The sequence below is a fragment of the Drosophila willistoni genome (assembly GCF_018902025.1).
Source record: "Drosophila willistoni isolate 14030-0811.24 chromosome 2L unlocalized genomic scaffold, UCI_dwil_1.1 Seg196, whole genome shotgun sequence".
NCBI classification, from domain to species: Eukaryota; Metazoa; Arthropoda; class Insecta; order Diptera; family Drosophilidae; genus Drosophila; species Drosophila willistoni.
In genome coordinates this window covers 5230242-5250625 of record NW_025814048.1, presented here as the reverse complement: position 1 = coordinate 5250625, position 20384 = coordinate 5230242, and the positions used below count along the sequence as shown (strand labels likewise).

Below are 20384 nucleotides of genomic sequence, written 5' to 3'. Positions count from 1 at the left end.
TGTATTGATTTAAATGGAGTGTTCTAGCTTCGTTTCGTCGTTTACACACACGACGCGTCGTTCGTCGTTTTCTCTGGGCTCCTCGTTTTCAACTCTGCCTTGCCACTTCGTCTTCTCTGCTTTGCTTGCCACCTCGTCGATCAGCTGCTTCGGGAGTATGTCTGGCTTTACAGCGTTACCATACAATCCCCACATGTATGTATGTATTTAATTTGAAAAATAAAACCTATACAAATAATGGTCCCTGCTTTTTTATGTTGTCTTTGCGCCAAAGAATTGATCTTTGATGTGGTCGGGCAATTTTCAGAAATCTTAAAAATTGACTAAACTGAATTTCCTAAACCAAAATCTTAATTTTCAAAACAGACATTCCTAAAATATAAAATTTGTACATCCTCCAATGGATAAAATGTGAATATAGGATTATAATTTCAATAGTACGAATTGTATGTTTTTCATTTGCCATTTAACTAGCTTTACTTTGGTTTTTATTTATTTTTTTTTTGGTTATTGCCCAAAAACTTTTCTGTTGCTCAGGTTATTGATCTTAAGCCGTTCGAACTTTAAATTGTTGAGTCAATGGGTTAATTCTGTTAAAGCTCTTTGTGGGAGCTTTTAAATCCACCCACTAGATAAGTACAGATTCACATAGATGGTAGCTTTCCCTTGAGCTTTCAATTTCAAGTGCAACCGTTAACATTTCAGCCATGAAATTAGTGTTAGACAAACAAACGGAAATATTGAAACAAATGAACAACTGGTTTCATGTTTTTTTGTTGTTATTGTTTTTCGTTTTGTTTCTTCATAATAAAAAAAAACACACATATTTGCTGTGTATTTGTCTAATGTCTAATATTTTCTTCCATAAATTGTAAGATAACCCAATTTATATAGCAAATAGTTGAGACACGAAGCCAGTCAGTTGAGCAACATGAGCCGGCAATTAAAGTTCATGGAGCAGCCAAAGTTTCAGTTCGATGGCGAGGATAATCTCTATGGCGATTTGGTGGAAATCAATTTGAATAATCAATGTACACAGGCCAAACAGAATTCAGATCAGGCCCTCAATATGCTACTACAGACACCGAAACATCATGGCTATCCCTATGGCTATAATGAGGTGGATCCCGCAACGGAATTCTATTTTTGCAAGAAATCCAAGTCGACAGGACAATTGTCGGAGAAGGTTGCCTCATCGGTGGCGCCAACGGCCACAAATATAAGCTGCCTAAGGCAAATGTATTGCCCGGAATGCCATGAACGTTTACATGAAGAGGGAGTGCGTCTGGAGCGACTATTGACCATGTGGTAAGTAGCCTTAACTCTGGAGCAGTCATCTGGGCCACATCTCAAGTAATCCATCATTCTTTTTCCAGCTGCTTTGCCCTTCTGCCCATCTATCCCTGCTGTATGAGACGTTCGAATAATGATTGCAAGGTCATTTGTGGCAAATGTGGCTATACGTTGGGTGCCTGGAAGCGTCAATAACTGAATTATGCCTAGCGGGGAAAGATCTCATTTAAAAATTTGAAATTTTTGTTTTGTTTTTTAATTATTTTTTCTAGATTTTAAGTATATTACCATAAGCACTTTTGTTATTGATTTTGACCTTGTGATGATGATCAAGATGTTGATGATGAGCACTAGACATTCCAAAACAAATTGAAATTTGTTTATAATTTGTTTTTTTTTTTGGCAGACTCTTTTGCTGTCTCTCTGTTTCTCTTTATGATTAGGTTTTCTCTTCGTTGGAATTCTCTTAGGTTAATTTTTGGCTTTGGTCTTTTGGCAAAAAACTGTTAGCGCCTCAGTTGAATTAAAAATGTTGACTGATATAGAATTGGATAACCATTCGGCTGCCTCTACGGCTACTTTGGAGGAATTATCGTTAAACAAGGACAAGAGTGGTGTGCGTTTCTATAGTGTGGGTCCTAGCACCTATCGTGTCCTTTGTCCTCTGTGTCAGCAGAAGGCTCGCACTGAGACTGTACAAATGTCCGGGGCTTTGGGTCAATTAAGTTGTTTGCTCTCGGTTTTGTCTTGGTAGGTCACTAGACCAATAGTACACTAGGCGACTAATGGAGCTTATCTCTCTCTTTATCTTTCTCTCTGTATCCTTGTCTTTTGTGTATTTCTCAAACAGCTGTTTTCCCATCTTTGCCTTGACCTGTGTTTACTCCTGCCTACAGAGCCGCTTGAAAAGCAAAAGGGTCTTCTGCAGCAGTTGTGGCGGCCATTTGGGCTTCCATTGGCGACCCGTTTGAATATGAATTGATATTTCGCCAAAGTATTTCTATAAATAAAGAAGCTACACACTTAGCAGCTGTTTAAAGAATTTATTCATCACTTTTGGAACATGAATACTATATAAGAATCAAATATACATATATACATATACGTATGTATATCTATTCTTTAGCAGACTCTCTCGCACTGACTCACTCTCTCTTTGGGTATTCGCCTCGATTCGGTCAGTTGTTTGGGTGTTTAGTTAGTTGAAATGGCAAGCACGGAAAGTCTAGATGGCAGTGCCTGTGATTATGGCGGCATTTCATCTGTGCCACAGGTGGGTCATTTGGGTAAGGATCCCATCGAATTGATATGCCCATCGTGTCAGCAATTGCAAGTGAGCCGCGTGGAACTGGAAGCTGTCACATTTCTACAGAAGACTGTCTGCTCTTTGAATGTTTTACTTTGCTGGTGGGTTGCCCTCTCCATTATCACATTGATGTCATCAATTCTCTTGTTATCTCTTGTAGCTCCCCCATCCGCTGGCCGGGTCGTCATGATGTCAATCATTATTGTTCCTCTTGTGGCTGTTTTTTGGGACGACAAATCATCCTAAGTTGGTATAAACGTGCACTTTTCCGCATGCAACGCGCCGATGTGGAGGATCACGGACGTTGGCAATGCTTCAGGAAAGTGGAGAAAGAGCAATTGGATGAAAAGAAAATTGGCAAACAAAAAGAACGTTTGGCATTGGCAGAGGGAACTGCCAGAAATGTATAAAAATAATTGATTTAAGATGATAAATAATACAACTAATAAATCAACTTGATTAAAATAAATAATTGTGTAGTCACTAAGTCGTGCCACTCACTCTTATTAGCACACTTTCATTATGGCACTCCTGGCGGCCCAAATTATCCTTTTGTTGCTTTCATTACAAAATTCTTTGCCTATTTTCAGTTTAATTTTTATGAAATTTGTTGAAACGATATTTATATAATGAAATATATTCATGAGTAAAATTAAACCACCTCAAGATAGAATAACCTAAAAATTTTGAACTTTTAAAGTTCCAAAAGGGATAATCACTTAATTAGTGATTAGGAATTTCAAAAATATACTCTATAAAATCCCAATAGCCGATTCATTCTTCATTTCTGAATCGAAAATTAAAATCTCCCAAAGTGAAAGATAATATTTATGGTTTGAGAAGATCTTGTCTGACTTAACTAATAACGAATAATATTATTACGAAAAATTCCTCATACTTATCTCCATTGACATAAAATAACATCCTACTGCAAAAGTCCTGTACCGTTTGAAGATATGTATGCATTTATGTATCGATCCTTATCTGAGTCTTTATTCACTAATATAAATTAATATAAAATATGCTTTATTAAAATGGATAATAATTAAAGAGAAATCGGTTTTTATTCGCGGCATTTCTTTCGAGCAAGACCCAACCCAAAATTTAAGAGAATTCAAAAAGTTCTCTTAAGATTTGCATATTTGTTATTATTTGAAACCGGCTTGTCTCTCCGCACACTCAAAGACAGTTGTTTTTTTCTGAATGCATTATCTTAGCAGTTAGTTAAGCTTATCAGCGTAAACGTAACCAACCTCTTAATATATATACAGAGAACCTCCATACATTTATTTTTCAGTAAATGCGCAAATTTCGTTACGGTGAGATCGACGGAAAAAGTAGTGCAAAATGTGGTTAATTTTATTTACAACTATCTTGGCGGGTTTAATCTATCAATATGTCAAACGGCATTACACCTTTTGGTATAGGGAGGGCATTGATGAAGAGCCGGCAAAGTTTCCTTTTGGTATACTCAATCCAGTGATAAAACAGGAACGTAGTTTTGGTCTCGTTCTGAGTGATATCTATCAACGTTATTCCGGTGATATTGTCGGCATCTATATGATAAATAAGCAAACACTTTTAGTGCGAGATGCTCAATTGGCTCGACAGATTATGACCAGTGACTTTAATAGTCTCCATGATCGTGGTCTCTATGTGGACGAGGAGCGTGATCCTTTGTCCGCCAATCTGTTCAATTTGCCCGGAGCTTCTTGGCGTAATTTGCGCCAAAAATTGGCTCCCTCCTTTACATCCGGAAAGATTAAGGCCATGTTTGAGACCGTAAATGATGTGGGTGATAAATTGGTTCAACATTTGCTCAAAGTGATTGATGAAACGCCAGGAAACGATATTGAAATAAAGGATAAACTAACCACGTATGCTGTGGATATAATTGGATCGGTGATTTTTGGCCTAGAATTGGATAGTTTCACCGATCCAGATAATGAATTTCGTAAAGTTAGCAAAACTGTTTTGAAATCCGAAACTATTTGGATGAAATTACACAATATGGCAACAATAATGTGTCCACCGTAAGTAAACTTTAAGACACATTTTAGCTTCTAACTAAAAGTTTCTGATTGCTTTCAGTGTAGCCAAATTAATGAATTTATTGGGCATCGAGAATGAAGTATTTGTTAGCTTGCGCAATATTATGAAAGAAACCATTGAGTTCCGTGAGAAACATAATGTAATACGCAAAGATTTGCTCCAATTGCTTATACGATTGCGTAACACGAGCAAAATTGGCGATGACGATGACCAAGTTTGGGATATAGAAACCACGCGAGAGGAATTAAAGGATATGTCAATAGATAAAATTGCGGCACAGGCTTTTCTCTTCTATATAGCTGGATCGGAGACTACAGCAGCAACATCTGCCTTCACCCTCTACGAGTTAGCCATGTATCCTGATCTACTGAAAGAAGTCCGTGATGAATTGGATTCTGTGCTTCAGAAGCATAATCTTAAACGTGGTGATAAATTGACCTATGATGCAATCCAGGATCTTAAGTTCCTCGATCAGTGTATAATGGGTTAGTTCAATCATCATGACAAAACTAAAGGCTAATTTAAACTTCTCTAGAGACTGTGCGAAAATATCCTGGACTGCCGTTCCTCAATCGTCAATGCACAGAGGATTACGAGGTGCCCAAAACTAAATATGTTATACGTAAAAGAACACCCATATTGATACCATTATTTGGCATTCATCGAGATCCGGCATACTTTCCCAATCCCGTGGACTACGATCCCCATCGTTTCGATGTGGATAATATGAATTATGATCAGGCTGCTTATATGCCCTTCGGTGAAGGACCACGTCATTGCATTGGTGGGTAAAATATGACAACTGACTTCTTTCTAAGAAATAGAATCACCTCTTCTCTCTTTTTTTCAGCTTTACGCATGGGCAAAGTCAACTCAAAGGTTGCTGTAGCCAAAATTTTGGCCAATTTCGACGTTGTTCCAACACCGCGCATGGAAGTTGAATTTGGTTTCGATCCTACTCCGGTATTGGTGCCCATAGGCGGTCTGAAACTACGTCTCAACAAGCGCACATGATTGAAAGAATGTGAAAAAAATCGAATATATTCACTATAATGAAATTCCATGAGACACACAAAAGATTTTCATTTTCTCTGACAGATTGCTATTTATTCTCAGTCGTCACAGAATCCATTTGTTAAAAAAATATTACTCTGAGTAATGAGAGTCTATTGCTAAACATAGAGACACATTGAATTTTCTATACCCTTTCGAAGAACTTGCAACAATTTCTATGTTTTGATATATATTCAACACATGATAGTCAATAAAAGCAGTTATTGTGTTTATGTATTTTTATAAATATAGCAGACCGAAGAGGTCATAAGTTCTAATTTCAACATTAAATCTATTTTTTTCCTAATCACCAATCCATAACATACCAAAGGATTATAAAGGCAAAGGATTTGAACCCTTTTTTCTTCATTTTTAACCCCTTACAGAGGGATCAGCCGATAAATCAGTCTATCGTTGTCTCTCCCAATGGGAGCTATTGGATTGCTATTCTTGTTGGATTGAATATAATAAAACAAAATCGATTTAAAATTTAATTAATTTTAAAACAATAAGCTTAGGATTTCTTTAAAACGATCACCCAGCGAAAATAAGGACTCCCACTTATCAAATGGAATGTACACATTTTCATTTATTTGTATCTCAATGTTTATCAATCAGAATTTACTTATTCATTTCACATATGGAAAATGGATTCGTTTAACGTTTTTTCAACTTTCTACGGTTCGCTTTAGATAACATTTTTTTCAGCTTTTTGTGTTTTTAAAATTTTCTTTCCAATACTAATCAACAAGAGAGCGAAGTTCATGTTCCAATCAAGAGACTGAGTGTGTTTTTTTCCAATCTGATAGAATGAGTGTAATCGTTTATCTTGACACCCAGAAACATGATCAATGTACTAATTTACAATCTCTTTGTAATTTGATGGACTGTATTTGTTGATCAGTGGGAACTGATACGGGAGGTTTGAGAGCACTTTGAATCATTTGAAAATCTCCCGTTGCTAAAAAAGAATGTCACTTCAGTTTATTGGATATTTCGTTGGCAGGTGAAAAATGAGCGTTACCCGTATTTAATCCAACAAGGTTAACTTCACGATTCTCGGGAGGTCCACTGGCCTCAATCCAAGCGAATTTGGTAGTTGCTGGCCCTCTAATGCGTATAGATGCCCCTTTAGGAGTGGTAAATTGACTTGTTACTATTTTTTCTCCAATCACTTCAGTTTGAAACCGTCCAGCAATGTACATTACAACAGATATTACAAACATCAATAAGAGCCAAAATAAATAAAACCACATTTTGCGCCACACAAATTAGCCGGCTGGAAGTTTCGCTTAAACTGTGGCAAAAATTTTCTATAATGCTTATATATGCACCTACTTATGTTCATATGTATGCGGCAATTGCTTAGTGATAAGGTATGTACATATGTATGTTAACTCGACATTCGATTCATGCGATTAGAAACCCCTAAATAATAGGATTCCCCTAAAAAGGTTTCGTTTGTTTTTTTCGTGATAATGTTGCTCGCTTTAGAGTCAAGTAATTTATCATGAGAGATAAGAAATATATTAATACCAGCAGTCCTCGGTAGAAGAGTTGTCTAAGTGGCCCAGTCATTTAGTCAACTGAACAACGAGGATCCGGGTTCGAATCCCAGGCTAGTGTATGGATGTAGTTTTCGTCTAAGCCGAAGGCCTTAGTTACCAGTGCTTGTAAAATATAGTTAGGTTGATAGTTTATAACTATATCCTATACTTTAATAATAATAATAATAATATTAATACCTACATTATCTTTCTTGGTGTTAAGATAACCAATTAAACATTGCATTCTTTCTATCAGATTGGAAACGCTTTCTACACTCTCAGTCTCTTGCTTGGAACGTGAACTTCGCTCTCTTGCTGATTAGCAATGGAAAGAATACACAATCAATAATATTGATCATCGAATATGTTTCTGTATTTATTTAAGAAAGGCAAATCAATAACATTCTAGTCTATCTAGGCAGGTTTGTTTGTCCGCCGTCCGTCCGTTTGGATCAGAGCAAACTTTTCCTGGACATTCAGCTAAATAGCTGAAATTTGCATGTAAGCTGCTTTAAACGTACATATATCTCGGATTCAGCCGAATCGGACAACTATATCGAACGGCTCTTATAGGAGCCCCAAAGTCACTACATAAGATTTCTCTTAATAACTTTGATATATTCTAAGCTATTGCCAGTCATCCATTAATGACTGTTTAAAATTTCATAAAGTTCAGGTGACTATATCTCATATAACTCGAGGAAACAGCGGTAAGTAACATCAAAAATCAAAGCGAAATGGCAGCAACTAATAATATTTTAATTTTTGATATAAATATGTATAAATAAGTCAATCAGATGATTATATTCTAAGATTTTATTGTAACTATTGAAAAAAATTTTACATTTTTGGTTCTTCTACTTCGTTATTTATCAGTTTATTACAGATCTTTTCAATTCGCCCTGTTGATCGAATTACCTGACATTGTCGCCTATGCTGCTAACTTTCGTTAGGGTATAACAAACAATTAATGAAATATTTCATTTGCTCTCGTTTTGCTTGGTTAGATGATGACATCATAGGTATGCGCCAACAAACAGTTGGGCTCCATCACTCTACACACTAACAATAAGAGAGAAAACTCTCTTGATTTCTCGTTTTCTCTCGCTCAATTGTTCTCGCGATCTCCCGATTCTGATTCTCTGTTTTTTTTTTGGGGGGGAGGTCAGCTAGATAAATGACCAACAGTTGCCGCCCAGCCAGTTACAATGGAACAGCAAACGCCAACACTGCAGATCCGATTGCTGCCCGCCAAGACTGCCGAGGAGAGATCACGGAACATTATAGCCAATGTGGTAGTGGAGGGTCATCATGCCAATCTCGTGCCCTACATTGATGAACAAGTTCTGGCCAGCAATGGTGGTGGCGAATGCGAGAAAGTGACACTGCTAAACCAATTGGAGGGAGGAACGAAATCCGAACCAGCACATCCGCGTCTCAGATATTATGCTGTGGGTCCCTCGACCTATAAATTACAGTGCCCCCTGTGCCGGGAGAGAAGTGAGGCTGGAGTGATGAGAGCAGCCAACTGCAAGGATATCAACTGTTGCCTGAGCCTATTGTCCTGGTGGGATATACTTTGATCTAATCGACTGAACGAGATTTACTTCTGGTTTATCTTCTTTAATAGCATTTTTCCCATCTTCTGGCTATGCTGCATTTGCACCTGGTGTGGCTGCAATCGGGAATGGACCACCAAAGGCGTCTATTGCAATCACTGCGGCGGCAAAGTAGGCATTCAGCGCAAGGCCAAATGAAATTTATATTTTTGTTCAATCAATTAAAAATGGAATGGAAATTAAAGAAAACATTTGTTAATTCTATTACGCAGCTAATTCAATTAAATGAAGAGCGGTAAATCATTTCCAGCTCTCAAAACATTCTCTCGCCCAATTCGCATTCTCTCAGTTTGTCTCTCTCTCTCTTTGGCTGGCCAACAGGTTGCCCCCAATTGACTGTGTCTGTTTCTGAATTTGTTGGTTGTTCAGTTGAGTTCTTTCAATAAACATGACAACGACGACGACTGAAACAACGACAAACGAACGGACGGCCGAGCAGTTGGCCAAAGATCTGGCCGATCAGAAGGAACGTAAAATCTATGAGAATTTTGCCACTCCCTTGGCGGGAACATTTCGCAATTTACCCAAAGAATCGGTCATTATCAAGTGTCCAGCCTGTGGCATTAAGGATCAGAGTGTCGTACAGAATGATCTTAAATGGTGGGCCACCGAGGTGAATCGTCTGGTGGGCTGTCTGTTTGTGTAAGAGAAAAGACATACCTGTCGTTTAGTGTAAGATGATCCTTAATTTGTTTCTTGCAGGACCTTTTGTTGCTGCTGCTGTTTCAATTACTATATGCCCTGCAAGCAAACGGATCGTAGTCATTATTGTGGCAATTGTGGTTGTTACTTCGGAAGAGCCCTTAAACGACGCCAGCCACTGAAAATAAAATCAAAGGCATAAAAAGAAAATAAAATATACATATATTTGTGAGAAGGAAAATAAATACTCACTTGTCCTATTGGATAGAATCTCTTTTGGTCTCTCTCTCTCTCTCTCTCTCTGTCAGTTTCTCTCTTATTTTTTTGGTTGTTCCCCCTGATGTTTATTTGGCTATGTTTTGCCTTTAGTCTACTTTGGATACTCCCAGCGATAAGACATCTTTTGGCCTGTTAAAATGTCTGAAGATTTGCTACCTGTTTACTTTGCTGTGGGTCCTACAGTCAACGAGATCACTTGTCCTTATTGTAAGGTTAAGGCCAAAACCATATTGAAACGTTCCTGGTTAAAATGCTGTACGAAACGTCATCATTGCGGCTCGTGTGGCGAATATTTAGGCATCTATAGACGTCCACAATTGTGAGCAGATAAATGCTGTACGAATCTGCCTAGATATATGTACATATATATACCTATAATTCTTTTTTGTATACATTTCTAAATTAAAGAGAACAAATTCGACCAACGCCTCGTTTTCTCACTCGATTCGGGTTGGGGGTAGTTTTGCTGCCCTCGTTTTGCTCTCTGATCTCATGGCATTCCATGCACATTCAATCAGTTAGTTGTTATACCTCCAAGCGAGCACAAGCATGGCCATTGACGATCAACAAATTGTGGCCATAAGTATTACACAGAAACCCCAAGTGGGCTATTTAAAAACCGAATCCACTTGGGTAAATTGTCCAGCCTGTCAATATGGTGACTGGAGTCGCATACAATTGGATGCCGTGACCTATTGGCAACGTTTTCTACACTTTACCAAACTGTGGTTAGTAGTATTCACTTATTCTCGGATCAAACGATTATTAAGTCTTCAATTTTAAAGCAAAACCTGCCCCACTCGCTCGGATGTCAATCATTATTGCAATCACTGCGGTTGCTATATAGGCAGATATGTGCCCATCAATTGCTCGGAACGTTGGCTCTCCAGGGCTGCTCGACGGCAAGCAGCCGTCGATGATATGACACTGAAGACCAGGCCCAAAGATTGTGCCGAAAGGGCTCAGAAATCGAGGGAAAAGGTTTTGGCCAAACGCCAGAAGGAACGTGAAGAGAAGGCAGCCAAAGCTAGCCAAACAGTTGTGGTCACAGTGCAAACAAAATAATAATGTAAAGAAGAGGATTACGAGGTCACCAAAATGGTTTCAGTCCCGACTAAGGTCAAAGCTTTGACACACACCAAAAAGCTTTTCCATGCCCATATATGTATTTATGTTACTCATACAAACAATTTAAATGAAAATGAAAAATAGTTTTCCATTCATGGTTGGTAAAATTGTTAAAAAATTATTGACAATTCTTTGAACTGGACCGAGTACTGCAACTGGGACAGGAACAGGTTTTAGAAGGCAATGTACAAACCACAAAATCACGATTCGGTTTAATGCAATTATTCTCACGATCATAGAGGCCCAGAAAGGTTTTGCAATTGGGGCAATGTAGATATTCACGGTTCTCAGGTGAAATGAGGCAAGGTAAAAAGCAAAAGGGCCAACAACTAATCAAACAGGCAGCACAGCATCCTGTGCTCTTGTAAAATTCTGTTTTCGTCTGGATCACTGGACGACGACAGCAGCCGCAAGCAGGACAATAGATGGCCCCATCTGTGGCCGTCCAACGTTCAATGGAAGCGCGATAATATTGACGACGACTCAAGTCTCTCGAATCGCAGGACTTGGCACGATTAGGCCTAAAGGACAATCCCTCGGCAACATTCTGACCAGAAGCTGCAATCGACAAGTTGCTTCCACTTTTCTTCTTCTTGGCCATATCTGAAAAAGGACACATGACAATGGAAATGCTCTACTTCAGACAAATCATTTGGACTCACACTTTTCTGCCTCATCGGCCAATCGCTCCTCGGACATGCCTGTCTTTTTGCTAATCTGCGATAGCCTCTCCTGACTAATGCCATGGGCGGCAGCTAATTTATATAGTTTTTTGATCTTCTCGTTCGCTTGTTCTATAATTTCCGGATGATCCTGAGCGACATGCTGCACCAATCCATCGGTATCATAGCGTGAGCACTTAATCACCTTGAGACACTTCAAGCAACGCACGAATTGCACATCGCACGGCACTTCCGACATGTTTTCCCCTCTATTACTGGAACTTTTGTTTGTTTTAAAGTTTTTTGTTTTATGTTTTCTGTGTTCTTCAAGTGTTGTTTTATTAAAAGGAAATGCCAAACAAATCAGCGTCTCTAGTTTTTTGATATATTTTGAAAAAGTATATTGTGAAATAGATTTCTCAATCGAATTTCCAAATTATCTGAGGGCTGGGGCTAACTTCGATCGCGTCAAAGTTGATATACCCTTGCAACATTTTTGGTAGCTCTTTCCTTACCTATAGCCATCAAAGTGGAAAAACGTTTAAGCTAAAAAGGCTAATGTTTCCGAAAGAACGGCCTACAATCTTAGCATAGGAAATAACGAAGATATTGATCAAAGTCACTTTTCCACCGATCGTTTCTATGTGAGCTATATGATATAACAACCCGATATTTATCAAATTCGGCACAGTCATTAACAGATATATTAAACTAACAAATATTTAATTTGAAAGCAATCGCGTCAAAACTAACGAAGTTATTGAAAAAAGTCACTGTTTTCGAAAGATCGTTCCTATGGGAGCTATATGATATAGTCACCCGATCTTGATCAAATTGGGAATAGTCGTTTATATGTGTAATTAACTCACTAATATTAAATTTCATGACAATAGCTCAGATAGCTCAAATAACAAAGTTATTGAGAAAAGTCACTGTTCGTGACTTTGTCATTTGTATGGGAGCTATATGATATAGTGATCCGATCCGGCTGAATCCGAGATATACAACGCCTGCAGTATATACAAGCCTACATGCAAAATTTCAGCTCTGTAGACTTTATTTAAATTGACTGTTAGAAAACGTTTGTATAGGGAAAAGAAATTAGCTGTTTTGAGGATTGTCCCGAAAATTATTCGAATTTTTTTCACCTTTTAAACTTTTCCTAGACCTCCACGAATAATTCAAGAGCAAGCTAAGACAAATCCGGTCAGCCGGTCTATGGAATAGTTAAGAGAGGATATCTATCTGGACCTATCACCCATATTTTTCATGTCGTGAAATGATGGTTTCCGTCCTGCTACCTGGCTGCTCCTAAAATGTGTTCACCCTTCTAAGAACTCGAGAAGAACATTAGTTTGAGTAGGTTTCCACCGATCCACAAATTCAGAAGCGATTTCCACATTAAAGATTTATAATGAAATGCAATATTTAGGCTAATCTAAATAAGATGTCTGAGTGGACCAGTCATTTGTCAACTGAACAACGATGATCTAGGTTCGAGGTCCAATCAGGTTAAGAGAAAAGTTAAGTCAAAAGTTTAATTAATTCAAAGACGATAATAGTTTAGTTTATATATTAAATTTATTTTAGAAAAGAAGTCATATTAAACTCTTTGTTATTAACATTATGATGGCTCCTAATAACGATAAAATATTTAATAAATTTCAAAAATGGTAAATAATAATTAATTAATGGTAATAGTAGTTAACATTGTTATGGCCTTAGTAAAGATAAAATATTCATAAATGGTTTTGTTAATTATCTGTACATACAGTGTAAACTCGATATAGTTGCTCGGTTGCTGGCCTAAATGGCTAATTTCTGCTTGACAATGACGACATTACGGCTCTTCCGAAGATTATGGCTCCTATTTTAGGTTAAGTTTCTTGAGATTACTAACTGAAATAATTTGGTAATTGTTTTGTTTATTTTATATATTGCTTCTTTTGCGAAGAACCGTTATTATTTTAGTTTAATTATTCGCTTCCCAAAACAGGGAGCCAGTCAATAGGACAAGTAAGAAAAGAAACTGCAAAGGAAAATCCCCCTAGCCAAGTGTTACTGTAAATAAAATATTTTTTTCACCAAAACAAAAAAATAAAACGAGTGTTGCAAGAAAAGGGATATTAATCTCATGGTTTTAGGTGATTTTGTTGATGTTATGTTACAAATGCATTCAGCATTTTATTTTTTGAAAATCCTTGATGGCAATAAATTCCTTACATATGATTTGGTTTTAACTACATTTCATTAAAGTGAAGAGTTATTTCATTTATTTGACAGATTTGTAATCTTTGTTCGCTGTGGTAACCATTTTGTTATTACATTAAACCACAGACAAAAAAAAACGTTTTACATATTTTCACATATTAATCATACGTCACGTTGTGCACAAATCAATTGTTTCTTTTGATTGGCACCCTGTATACCAACACTTACTTACCTACCCATACATACATTGTACGGGTTTTTGGTGTTTGTATTCATAACACTTTATTCCCTTTCGTCACTCGGCTTTTTACGCTTCATATTTGTGCCTCCTTTTATTGTCAATCATTTGAGTTGCCTTCCCATTTTAAGCAACGCCATGCCGTGCGACTTCATTCACGTGCCTCTTTGTATTTGCTCAACATTTTGTTGAAATTGATTTTTTACTGCATATGGTAGACATACATCTTCACAATCTATTGGCGGTATTCATTCCTCCCTCTCTCCCTCTAGGCAGCCTACGCAAGTAAAAAAGCCAAGTCGTGTTTCTGTCATTTGGCCAATGCGTCTGCAATTTTCGTTCCCTAGCTTTTCCTGACACTTGAAGATGTCATTAGAGTCGAGACAAAGGCTAAGGGAATTTTTCAGTGCCCTAGGTTACACACACACATGAACACATACACATTGACATAATGTATCCTAGATGTAGGTGCGATGCTTTATAGTCAAAGTGATTTGCATTTATCGGTAACACACACATAGAAAGCAAACAATTTTTAAATACTTTTTTGTTTGTTTTGTTTTTTTTTTTTTTGGTTCCATTGTTGTTGTTTTTCATTTCTTTATTTCTTATGCATATATTTTATGTGGTACATTCAATTTTTTTTTCTTTTTTCTATTTTCTTTTCTTTGTCTATGACTACTATATATATAAAAAATACATTGTTTTTATATGTTTTTCTTGGGCTTTGGAAGCGTTTTTCCTTTCTTAGAATGTAATTGAACGAACATACGAATAGAACAGAACATGTGCAGTAAAATGTTAAGTTATCGTTTCCTCAATTTTCCCCCAATGACATTTTTCTTTTGCAGCAGCTTCTTCCCCCATTCATTTTCTCCCTCCCCACTCATCATCATCATCACCATTATTATTACGTGTGTGTCTGTGGAAGAAGTTCAGCAAATGTCTTAAATTTTTCAAGGTGGTTCTGGTTGGTTTTTTTCTTTATAAAATTCTGTTCCTTTTTTTTTTGTAAAATTGGACTATACTTTGTGTTGAGATACAAGTTTTTTATTTACATGGTTTAAGTTTCTTATACCCCTTTCTCTATTTATCTCACACCATTTTCTCTCTTTCTGTTTTCAATTTAAACTATGTTTACACACACTTTTCGTTGAGGCACATTCAGTTTTGTTTTTTGGTTTTTAGTTTTTTTCGTTTAATCAAATTACAAATTTATAAAGTTTTTCTCCATTTTGAAACCCCCAAGCCAAAAAAAAAACGAACAAAAAACCAAAACTTGGCTCAGCTTACTAATTGTAAAAATTAAAAATTGATTTACCTGCCAGAACTCTCTAAGTTAACTCAACACGACTTTGAACTGAACTAAACTGGCATCGAGCCAAAAGTCGAGTCAAATTGCGTGAGTTCTTCTTCTAGCAGTGGTCGTCAGTTTTTTGGGTCCTATCTCTGCTCATAACTCCTGCAAGTTTAATGCATTTATCACTATGCCAAAAAAAAAAAAAAGAAAAAACAACAAAAACAAAAAGTAAACCCATAGAGCAGGGAAAGGGGTTTGGTAAGAGAAGTTGAACTATTTAGAAGTTGATAGCTATTTCACACTGGGCTTAGAGTGTATTCTGTTTGGCAACATCTCCGCCACTTTTGGCCATGGCATCGGGTCGTGAACGTGGGCGCCGTTTCGGCTGCAAGGAATAGAGACGTCCGCTTCGTCCCCTTGTCTGAGGCTCACACTCTAAGCGCCAAGGACCAGAGCCAGGAGCACCGCTGTGAATAGAAAGCGAGAGAAAGAGAGAGAGAGACAGAGAAAGACAAAAATTAAGTAAAAGTATTGTACACGGACTACCAATTAAGTTTTTCAATTCAATTACAAATTGAAACAAAATTCGAACTAGTTTTACTTCATTTCTCTGATGAAATTCTGTAAATGTTTTAGTTTAGATATTAAATATATTTATATGTGTATATATTAAATGACCCCTCGTTTTCCTAAATTCAAGAAAAACAAAACTAAAATTTCACCATTTAATTGTTTACAATGCACTTTTTCAAGCTTCTTTTTAAGCAAATAGAAAAATATACGTTTTTTTGCGGGAATTTAAAAGCTGGCAATTTAGTTGATTGAAAACGTAAAAACTAAATGAAACAACTAAGTAAATTATATGTTAACTTTTACCGTGTAAATTCCCTTTATTATGAAAATAATACTTAATAGCGAAGCATAAGAAAAATCTTAGTAATATTATATTGAAAGTAAGAAAGGACACTCTTAGTTCCCTGTATTGCATTAAGTAAATCATTTGAATTAAGTTTGAAAACAAGGCTTTCTCGTTCTATTCTATTTTTAATGCATTTTTAACTCCACATGTATTAAATAAATCCTTTTATAATATATAAAATATTAATAATTATGATGATCATCTAATGAATAAATTTTGTCGTTGAATATATTACGATTTTTATCTATTTTGTCTACATTTAATGCGATGGTTTGGTTATAAACATATTTAAGGGAATACAAGTACTAAAAATTTACGGTAGATTGAGATTAAGAACTGCAATTTTTTTTTTTTGGCTTTCGTTAGATGAGTTATCTAAGTGGCCCATTTAGGCCCTATATTGATAACGATAGTAATATTAGCAAAGTTGGCAGGTGAATTAAAAAATTATTAAGCAAACGACTTGAAGTACTCTTGTAATGGTTATAAAGGATCCTTGCAAAATCTTTGTAGTGACGAATCAAATTGTAAAATGGTGTTACTTTGCCCCATAAAGTATACAATAAACATTCAATGAATTTGCGTTCTAAAATATTACAACAAAATTACCAAAAATTACTGATGGTAAAACTTGGTGGTTCTTGAAATAGCTATACAGACAACCTGCTCACATTTTCTGCTGCCTATGATTTAAAATCTTATAAATTAGTACGATTTATGACCTCTAGCCGGCTTAAGCCTAGTTTTGAATTACCAAAAATAATAAATTTGTTTAACACAATGGATTCTTTTCAAGCCCACTGCATACTGTAAGGGAAAAGTTTTCCCAATAAATACTTCGATCGATAAGTCGATCCGACTGTATTTAAGCAATTCTGTTTTTTTCATACAAAACTAATGATTATTTAAGGTTTGAAATAATAATTCCTTTTATTAATTATTCAAGCAATGTAAAGGCGTTGAAAAAAAAAAAATAAATGAAAGTAAAAAGTAATAAAAACAAATAAAATGAATGAAAATGAAAAGTCTGAAGTTTGCAGCAGCTATAAAAGCCAAATAACATTTATATATAGTGCAATAAAAAATTAAAAGAAAAGACAATTTAAAGAAAGATTGAAAATTTGGCCGAATTGTTAAATTATTTGCATAAAATAATTATTAAATAATCAAAGATTTAATGCAAATAAAAAGAATCTCAAGAGTATGCAACAGTTTTAGATTGCCAAGCAATATTAAGGACACCCGGGGGCAGGGAAGAGGGTCAAGGGGAGTGTCAAAGATTTGGTTTAATGTACATGCAAAACTTTACGACTTTGGCTTTCAATAAACGCAAACTAACTCAATTTCTTGCCATTAAATCCGTGATTTCTTATCCAAGTACTTTTGCAATGGCAACTAACAAGTTTTTTTTTTCCAATTTTTATGGCTTTTTAGTAATGTGAGAGCAACCCTCGGATTATTACATTAGGAATTGTCACTTACTTCATTTCCAGTTTGGCCAGGCGCTGTTTGATTTTGGCCTGACTGGCCGTATACTCGGCCAAGAGGCGTGCCAAACGCATATTGAGGTTCTCCACGGACAATTCCAGTTTCTCAATGCCACCTTCGATGCTGTCATGAACACGCTGCGAATCTGCCAATGAGACGGAGGAATCGTCAACGGAAATGTTGAATTCGAAATCGGAACTATTTGCATTTAGCCTAATGTGTGTGCATACCTGCAAATATCTGTTCATCCAGTAGGCCATCCTTGCGCAGCAATTGACAACCACGTTGGGTTAAAGTGGATCTGGCCTCGGGATAGTCTGCCAAAGTTTCCCACAGGTCTCGTTTGGCCAGACAAAAGAGATCCGAATAGCCCAGTGAACGTACATTGGCCGTACGACGATTGCCCGTTCGATTGCCAGCAATTTCCAATACAGAAACCTCTCCAAAAACAGAGCCAGCACCCAGAGTGGCCAGCACAGTGATGCCATCATCGCCCACCACCGACAATTTGCCTCTCTTCACTATATACATTTCCTTGCCCACATCTCCTTTGCGGCAGATGTAGTCACCCGGACTGAAGACTTGCAATTTTAGTTTCAACACCAGAGCCTCCAGCAAACCTGGTTCCGTGTCATGAAAGATGCGCACTTGTTTCAGCGTATCCATATGCACTTGTATGGCAATCTCTGCCTTCAGTTTATCCGGCAAGGCGGCCAACACTCGCTCCTCATCCAAGGCACCACTCTGAGACCATGTGTAGGCAAACCAACGTATCACTCGAGCCTCCAGCTCATGGCCCACTCGACGAAAGGCCATATACTGTTTCACGCCATCCATGCGATTCTGAAACTCAACCCGAGCCACATTCATGTTGGATATCATGGAACCAATGTTACCTAATGGGATAATAAATAAAGAAATGTAGAGAAAACGCATATTAATATGAGTTTTTATGGGTATTATGTGGTTAGTTAATCTGTTAAAAATCTCAAGAAAAGCAAAAGTTATTGCTAAAACTACAATGAGGTTTTTGCAAGGGAACTCATTGCTTTGAATATTTGTATATTTAGACAATTAGTTACAATTATACAAAAACAATTACTCAGCAAAGTGCAAAGTCTTACAGTTTAGTAGAATTTATTATTATTCAGAAATTTGCGCGAAATTATAAATTTCACGTAACTTGAGAAATTAAGCTATAGCAACTAAGGCCCTAAGCTTATTGGGTGTATGTTTAACAAAATTAAATTAAATTAACCAGTTTATTAGAATTAAAATCACTTTTAACTGGCATTAATTAATCAGATAAAGCAGAATGGAATGAAAGTTTTAACTCTTCTCTTTCACAACTTCTTCAAAATCTAATGAGTCTATTTCATAGAAGATACCTTGTATTATTCTTGAGAGTCAAACCATCAAATATTCTCAGCCTGATTCGAAAAAAACTTTAAATCTTTTAGAAATTTTTAAGGCTCTTCGGAAAAGCTGCCAAAAAGACCATTAAAATGAAATGTATGGCACATTTCTTTAAATGTATTTGTTTAATTTGTTGTTAATTATAATTTTTTCCAAAAACTGTTTGCCCCAGAAGTATATTTGGTTAAAATGAGTAAAAGAAAAATTCACATTCAATCGTTCTCCAAAATTTTTACCTATATTGAAGTTATTGGCTTAAAACTTTGTTTCTCAATTTTCTTAAAGCGTTTTTGTTTTTTATTTAGATTTTCTTGGAGGAAACATATGAGAATTGGACTATAGAAAATGGGTATGGTACATCTAAAGTTTATTTATTTAATATTTAATTTCATTTTTGAAAACAATCTAATAAATATTTTTGGAAGAATGAATTTGAAAGTACACCTTTCAATATTGGTAAACAACTTTTAAGACATTAAATATAGTTAAAGATCTGAAAGTGTTTTACATTAGTGTTTAAGTTGGAGAATAATTATTAAAAAAAAAATTTTAACATTTCGAAGGAGTAAAGTTCTGATAAATAAAGTTTGAAATAAATACAAAATTATTTTAAATTATATTATTAACCACCAGTTACTGACTTAATATTGAAAAAACTCCAAATATATCGACGTCCCATTTCACATTGTTTATAAAATTTCGCTAATGTCTCTCTTGAAGTATAATTATATAATAGGAAATAAAATTTGTATACATAAACTACTAAAAGAATTCAACGATATGAATCTTGAGTACCTAAAATAAATATTAAGTTTAATCTTCTTAATTTAGATCTAAATGAAAAATATGAAATGAAAAGTGTGAAAATAAACAACTTTTGCATCTTTTGGGTGAGTAAAAATATTTGCCTAAATGTCAAATGAAAGCTAATGACGCTTTCCTGATCTCATATGTTTGAGAAGTATTTCATTGTACTAGATTTTAGGAGACAAGGCCATCCTATCATGCCAGCAATCTTCGTTTCCCAATCCCAGACCTGAGTACACATATTAAACAAATGAAATTGAAGAGCTTTGCCACATCCACAGCCATTTCCCCGAGAAATACACACACACACTTCACACCCAAGGCGAAGATGAAGACACGGAGACGGACGGAGACCGTGGCCCACTTCTTTTTGAGCAAAAGGGCACAAAAGGCGACTAATGGCGGCACTTCCGGTGTGCGCGCA

General features: G+C 36.2%; 10 protein-coding genes and 1 long non-coding RNA gene across 11 annotated transcripts in view; 8 read left to right on the top strand and 3 right to left on the bottom strand.

Moving 5' to 3' along the window:
• Positions 1-795: 795 nt before the first annotated feature.
• LOC26530107 lies at positions 796-1668 on the top strand. Its single transcript, XM_015178938.3, has 2 exons — positions 796-1308; positions 1377-1668. The coding sequence occupies exons 1-2, from the start codon at positions 932-934 to the stop codon at positions 1486-1488; spliced, it is 489 nt and encodes a 162-aa protein (XP_015034424.2). The 5' UTR covers positions 796-931; the 3' UTR covers positions 1489-1668.
• A 154-nt stretch (positions 1669-1822) lies between these two features.
• LOC6639923 lies at positions 1823-2335 on the top strand. Its single transcript, XM_015178771.3, has 2 exons — positions 1823-2043; positions 2144-2335. Exons 1-2 carry the CDS (start codon positions 1823-1825, stop codon positions 2262-2264), a joined length of 342 nt encoding a protein of 113 aa, XP_015034257.1. The 3' UTR covers positions 2265-2335.
• Positions 2336-2500: 165 nt separating this feature from the next.
• On the top strand, positions 2501-3096 carry LOC6639924. The gene is made up of 2 exons (XM_002063302.3): positions 2501-2700; positions 2760-3096. Exons 1-2 carry the CDS (start codon positions 2501-2503, stop codon positions 3007-3009), a joined length of 450 nt encoding a protein of 149 aa, XP_002063338.1. The 3' UTR covers positions 3010-3096.
• An 814-nt stretch (positions 3097-3910) lies between these two features.
• LOC6639925 (probable cytochrome P450 6d2) lies at positions 3911-5988 on the top strand. Its single transcript, XM_002063303.4, has 4 exons — positions 3911-4632; positions 4691-5136; positions 5187-5435; positions 5502-5988. The coding sequence occupies exons 1-4, from the start codon at positions 3947-3949 to the stop codon at positions 5663-5665; spliced, it is 1545 nt and encodes a 514-aa protein (XP_002063339.1). The 5' UTR covers positions 3911-3946; the 3' UTR covers positions 5666-5988.
• Positions 5989-6273: 285 nt separating this feature from the next.
• On the bottom strand, positions 6274-6984 carry LOC124460024. Its single transcript, XR_006953983.1, has 2 exons — positions 6729-6984; positions 6274-6665 (listed from the first exon to the last, which is right to left on the bottom strand). It is a non-coding gene; the product is annotated as an uncharacterized LOC124460024 (long non-coding RNA).
• A 1446-nt stretch (positions 6985-8430) lies between these two features.
• LOC6639926 lies at positions 8431-9098 on the top strand. The gene is made up of 2 exons (XM_002063304.4): positions 8431-8818; positions 8882-9098. The coding sequence occupies exons 1-2, from the start codon at positions 8460-8462 to the stop codon at positions 9006-9008; spliced, it is 486 nt and encodes a 161-aa protein (XP_002063340.1). The 5' UTR covers positions 8431-8459; the 3' UTR covers positions 9009-9098.
• A 132-nt stretch (positions 9099-9230) lies between these two features.
• Positions 9231-9782, top strand: LOC6639927. The gene is made up of 2 exons (XM_002063305.4): positions 9231-9512; positions 9573-9782. The coding sequence occupies exons 1-2, from the start codon at positions 9259-9261 to the stop codon at positions 9712-9714; spliced, it is 396 nt and encodes a 131-aa protein (XP_002063341.2). The 5' UTR covers positions 9231-9258; the 3' UTR covers positions 9715-9782.
• A 76-nt stretch (positions 9783-9858) lies between these two features.
• On the top strand, positions 9859-10212 carry LOC111518366. Its single transcript, XM_023174860.2, has one exon. It carries the CDS (start codon positions 9929-9931, stop codon positions 10112-10114), a length of 186 nt encoding a protein of 61 aa, XP_023030628.1. The 5' UTR covers positions 9859-9928; the 3' UTR covers positions 10115-10212.
• A 93-nt stretch (positions 10213-10305) lies between these two features.
• On the top strand, positions 10306-10860 carry LOC6639989. The gene is made up of 2 exons (XM_002063306.4): positions 10306-10519; positions 10577-10860. Exons 1-2 carry the CDS (start codon positions 10341-10343, stop codon positions 10854-10856), a joined length of 459 nt encoding a protein of 152 aa, XP_002063342.1. The 5' UTR covers positions 10306-10340; the 3' UTR covers positions 10857-10860.
• A 13-nt stretch (positions 10861-10873) lies between these two features.
• On the bottom strand, positions 10874-11980 carry LOC6639990. Its single transcript, XM_002063307.3, has 2 exons — positions 11582-11980; positions 10874-11522 (listed from the first exon to the last, which is right to left on the bottom strand). Exons 1-2 carry the CDS (start codon positions 11838-11840, stop codon positions 11038-11040), a joined length of 744 nt encoding a protein of 247 aa, XP_002063343.1. The 5' UTR covers positions 11841-11980; the 3' UTR covers positions 10874-11037.
• Positions 11981-14708: 2728 nt separating this feature from the next.
• Positions 14709-20384, bottom strand: part of LOC6639991 (cyclic nucleotide-gated cation channel subunit A) — a 33381-nt gene continuing 27705 nt past the window's right edge. Inside the window, exons 7-9 of the mRNA XM_023174893.2 lie at positions 17968-18633; positions 17732-17882; positions 14709-15797 (exon numbers count right to left, since the gene is read on the bottom strand). Coding sequence (XP_023030661.1) covers positions 15638-15797; positions 17732-17882; positions 17968-18633 — 977 coding nt within the window. The 3' untranslated portion in view covers positions 14709-15637. The remainder of the gene's footprint in view (positions 15798-17731; positions 17883-17967; positions 18634-20384) is intronic.

Bases quoted from the DNA above. Each gene is read 5' to 3' on its own strand.
- LOC6639926 (XM_002063304.4), top strand. From the start codon at position 8,460: ATGGAACAGCAAACGCCAACACTGCAGATCCGATTGCTGCCCGCCAAG. The intron at 8,819-8,881 runs GTGGGATATACT...CTTCTTTAATAG, and splicing joins TGCCTGAGCCTATTGTCCTG to CATTTTTCCCATCTTCTGGC.
- LOC26530107 (XM_015178938.3), top strand. From the start codon at position 932: ATGAGCCGGCAATTAAAGTTCATGGAGCAGCCAAAGTTTCAGTTCGAT. The intron at 1,309-1,376 runs GTAAGTAGCCTT...TTCTTTTTCCAG, and splicing joins GAGCGACTATTGACCATGTG to CTGCTTTGCCCTTCTGCCCA.
- LOC111518366 (XM_023174860.2), top strand. From the start codon at position 9,929: ATGTCTGAAGATTTGCTACCTGTTTACTTTGCTGTGGGTCCTACAGTC.
- LOC6639927 (XM_002063305.4), top strand. From the start codon at position 9,259: ATGACAACGACGACGACTGAAACAACGACAAACGAACGGACGGCCGAG. The intron at 9,513-9,572 runs GTAAGAGAAAAG...TGTTTCTTGCAG, and splicing joins CTGGTGGGCTGTCTGTTTGT to GACCTTTTGTTGCTGCTGCT.
- LOC6639924 (XM_002063302.3), top strand. From the start codon at position 2,501: ATGGCAAGCACGGAAAGTCTAGATGGCAGTGCCTGTGATTATGGCGGC. The intron at 2,701-2,759 runs GTGGGTTGCCCT...TATCTCTTGTAG, and splicing joins TTGAATGTTTTACTTTGCTG to CTCCCCCATCCGCTGGCCGG.
- LOC6639923 (XM_015178771.3), top strand. From the start codon at position 1,823: ATGTTGACTGATATAGAATTGGATAACCATTCGGCTGCCTCTACGGCT. The intron at 2,044-2,143 runs GTAGGTCACTAG...TTTCTCAAACAG, and splicing joins TTGCTCTCGGTTTTGTCTTG to CTGTTTTCCCATCTTTGCCT.
- LOC6639990 (XM_002063307.3), bottom strand. From the start codon at position 11,840: ATGTCGGAAGTGCCGTGCGATGTGCAATTCGTGCGTTGCTTGAAGTGT. The intron at 11,523-11,581 runs GTGAGTCCAAAT...GTCCTTTTTCAG, and splicing joins GGCCGATGAGGCAGAAAAGT to ATATGGCCAAGAAGAAGAAA.
- LOC6639925 (XM_002063303.4), top strand. From the start codon at position 3,947: ATGTGGTTAATTTTATTTACAACTATCTTGGCGGGTTTAATCTATCAA. The intron at 4,633-4,690 runs GTAAGTAAACTT...GATTGCTTTCAG, and splicing joins GCAACAATAATGTGTCCACC to TGTAGCCAAATTAATGAATT. The intron at 5,436-5,501 runs GTGGGTAAAATA...TCTTTTTTTCAG, and splicing joins AGGACCACGTCATTGCATTG to CTTTACGCATGGGCAAAGTC.
- LOC6639989 (XM_002063306.4), top strand. From the start codon at position 10,341: ATGGCCATTGACGATCAACAAATTGTGGCCATAAGTATTACACAGAAA. The intron at 10,520-10,576 runs GTTAGTAGTATT...TCAATTTTAAAG, and splicing joins CTACACTTTACCAAACTGTG to CAAAACCTGCCCCACTCGCT.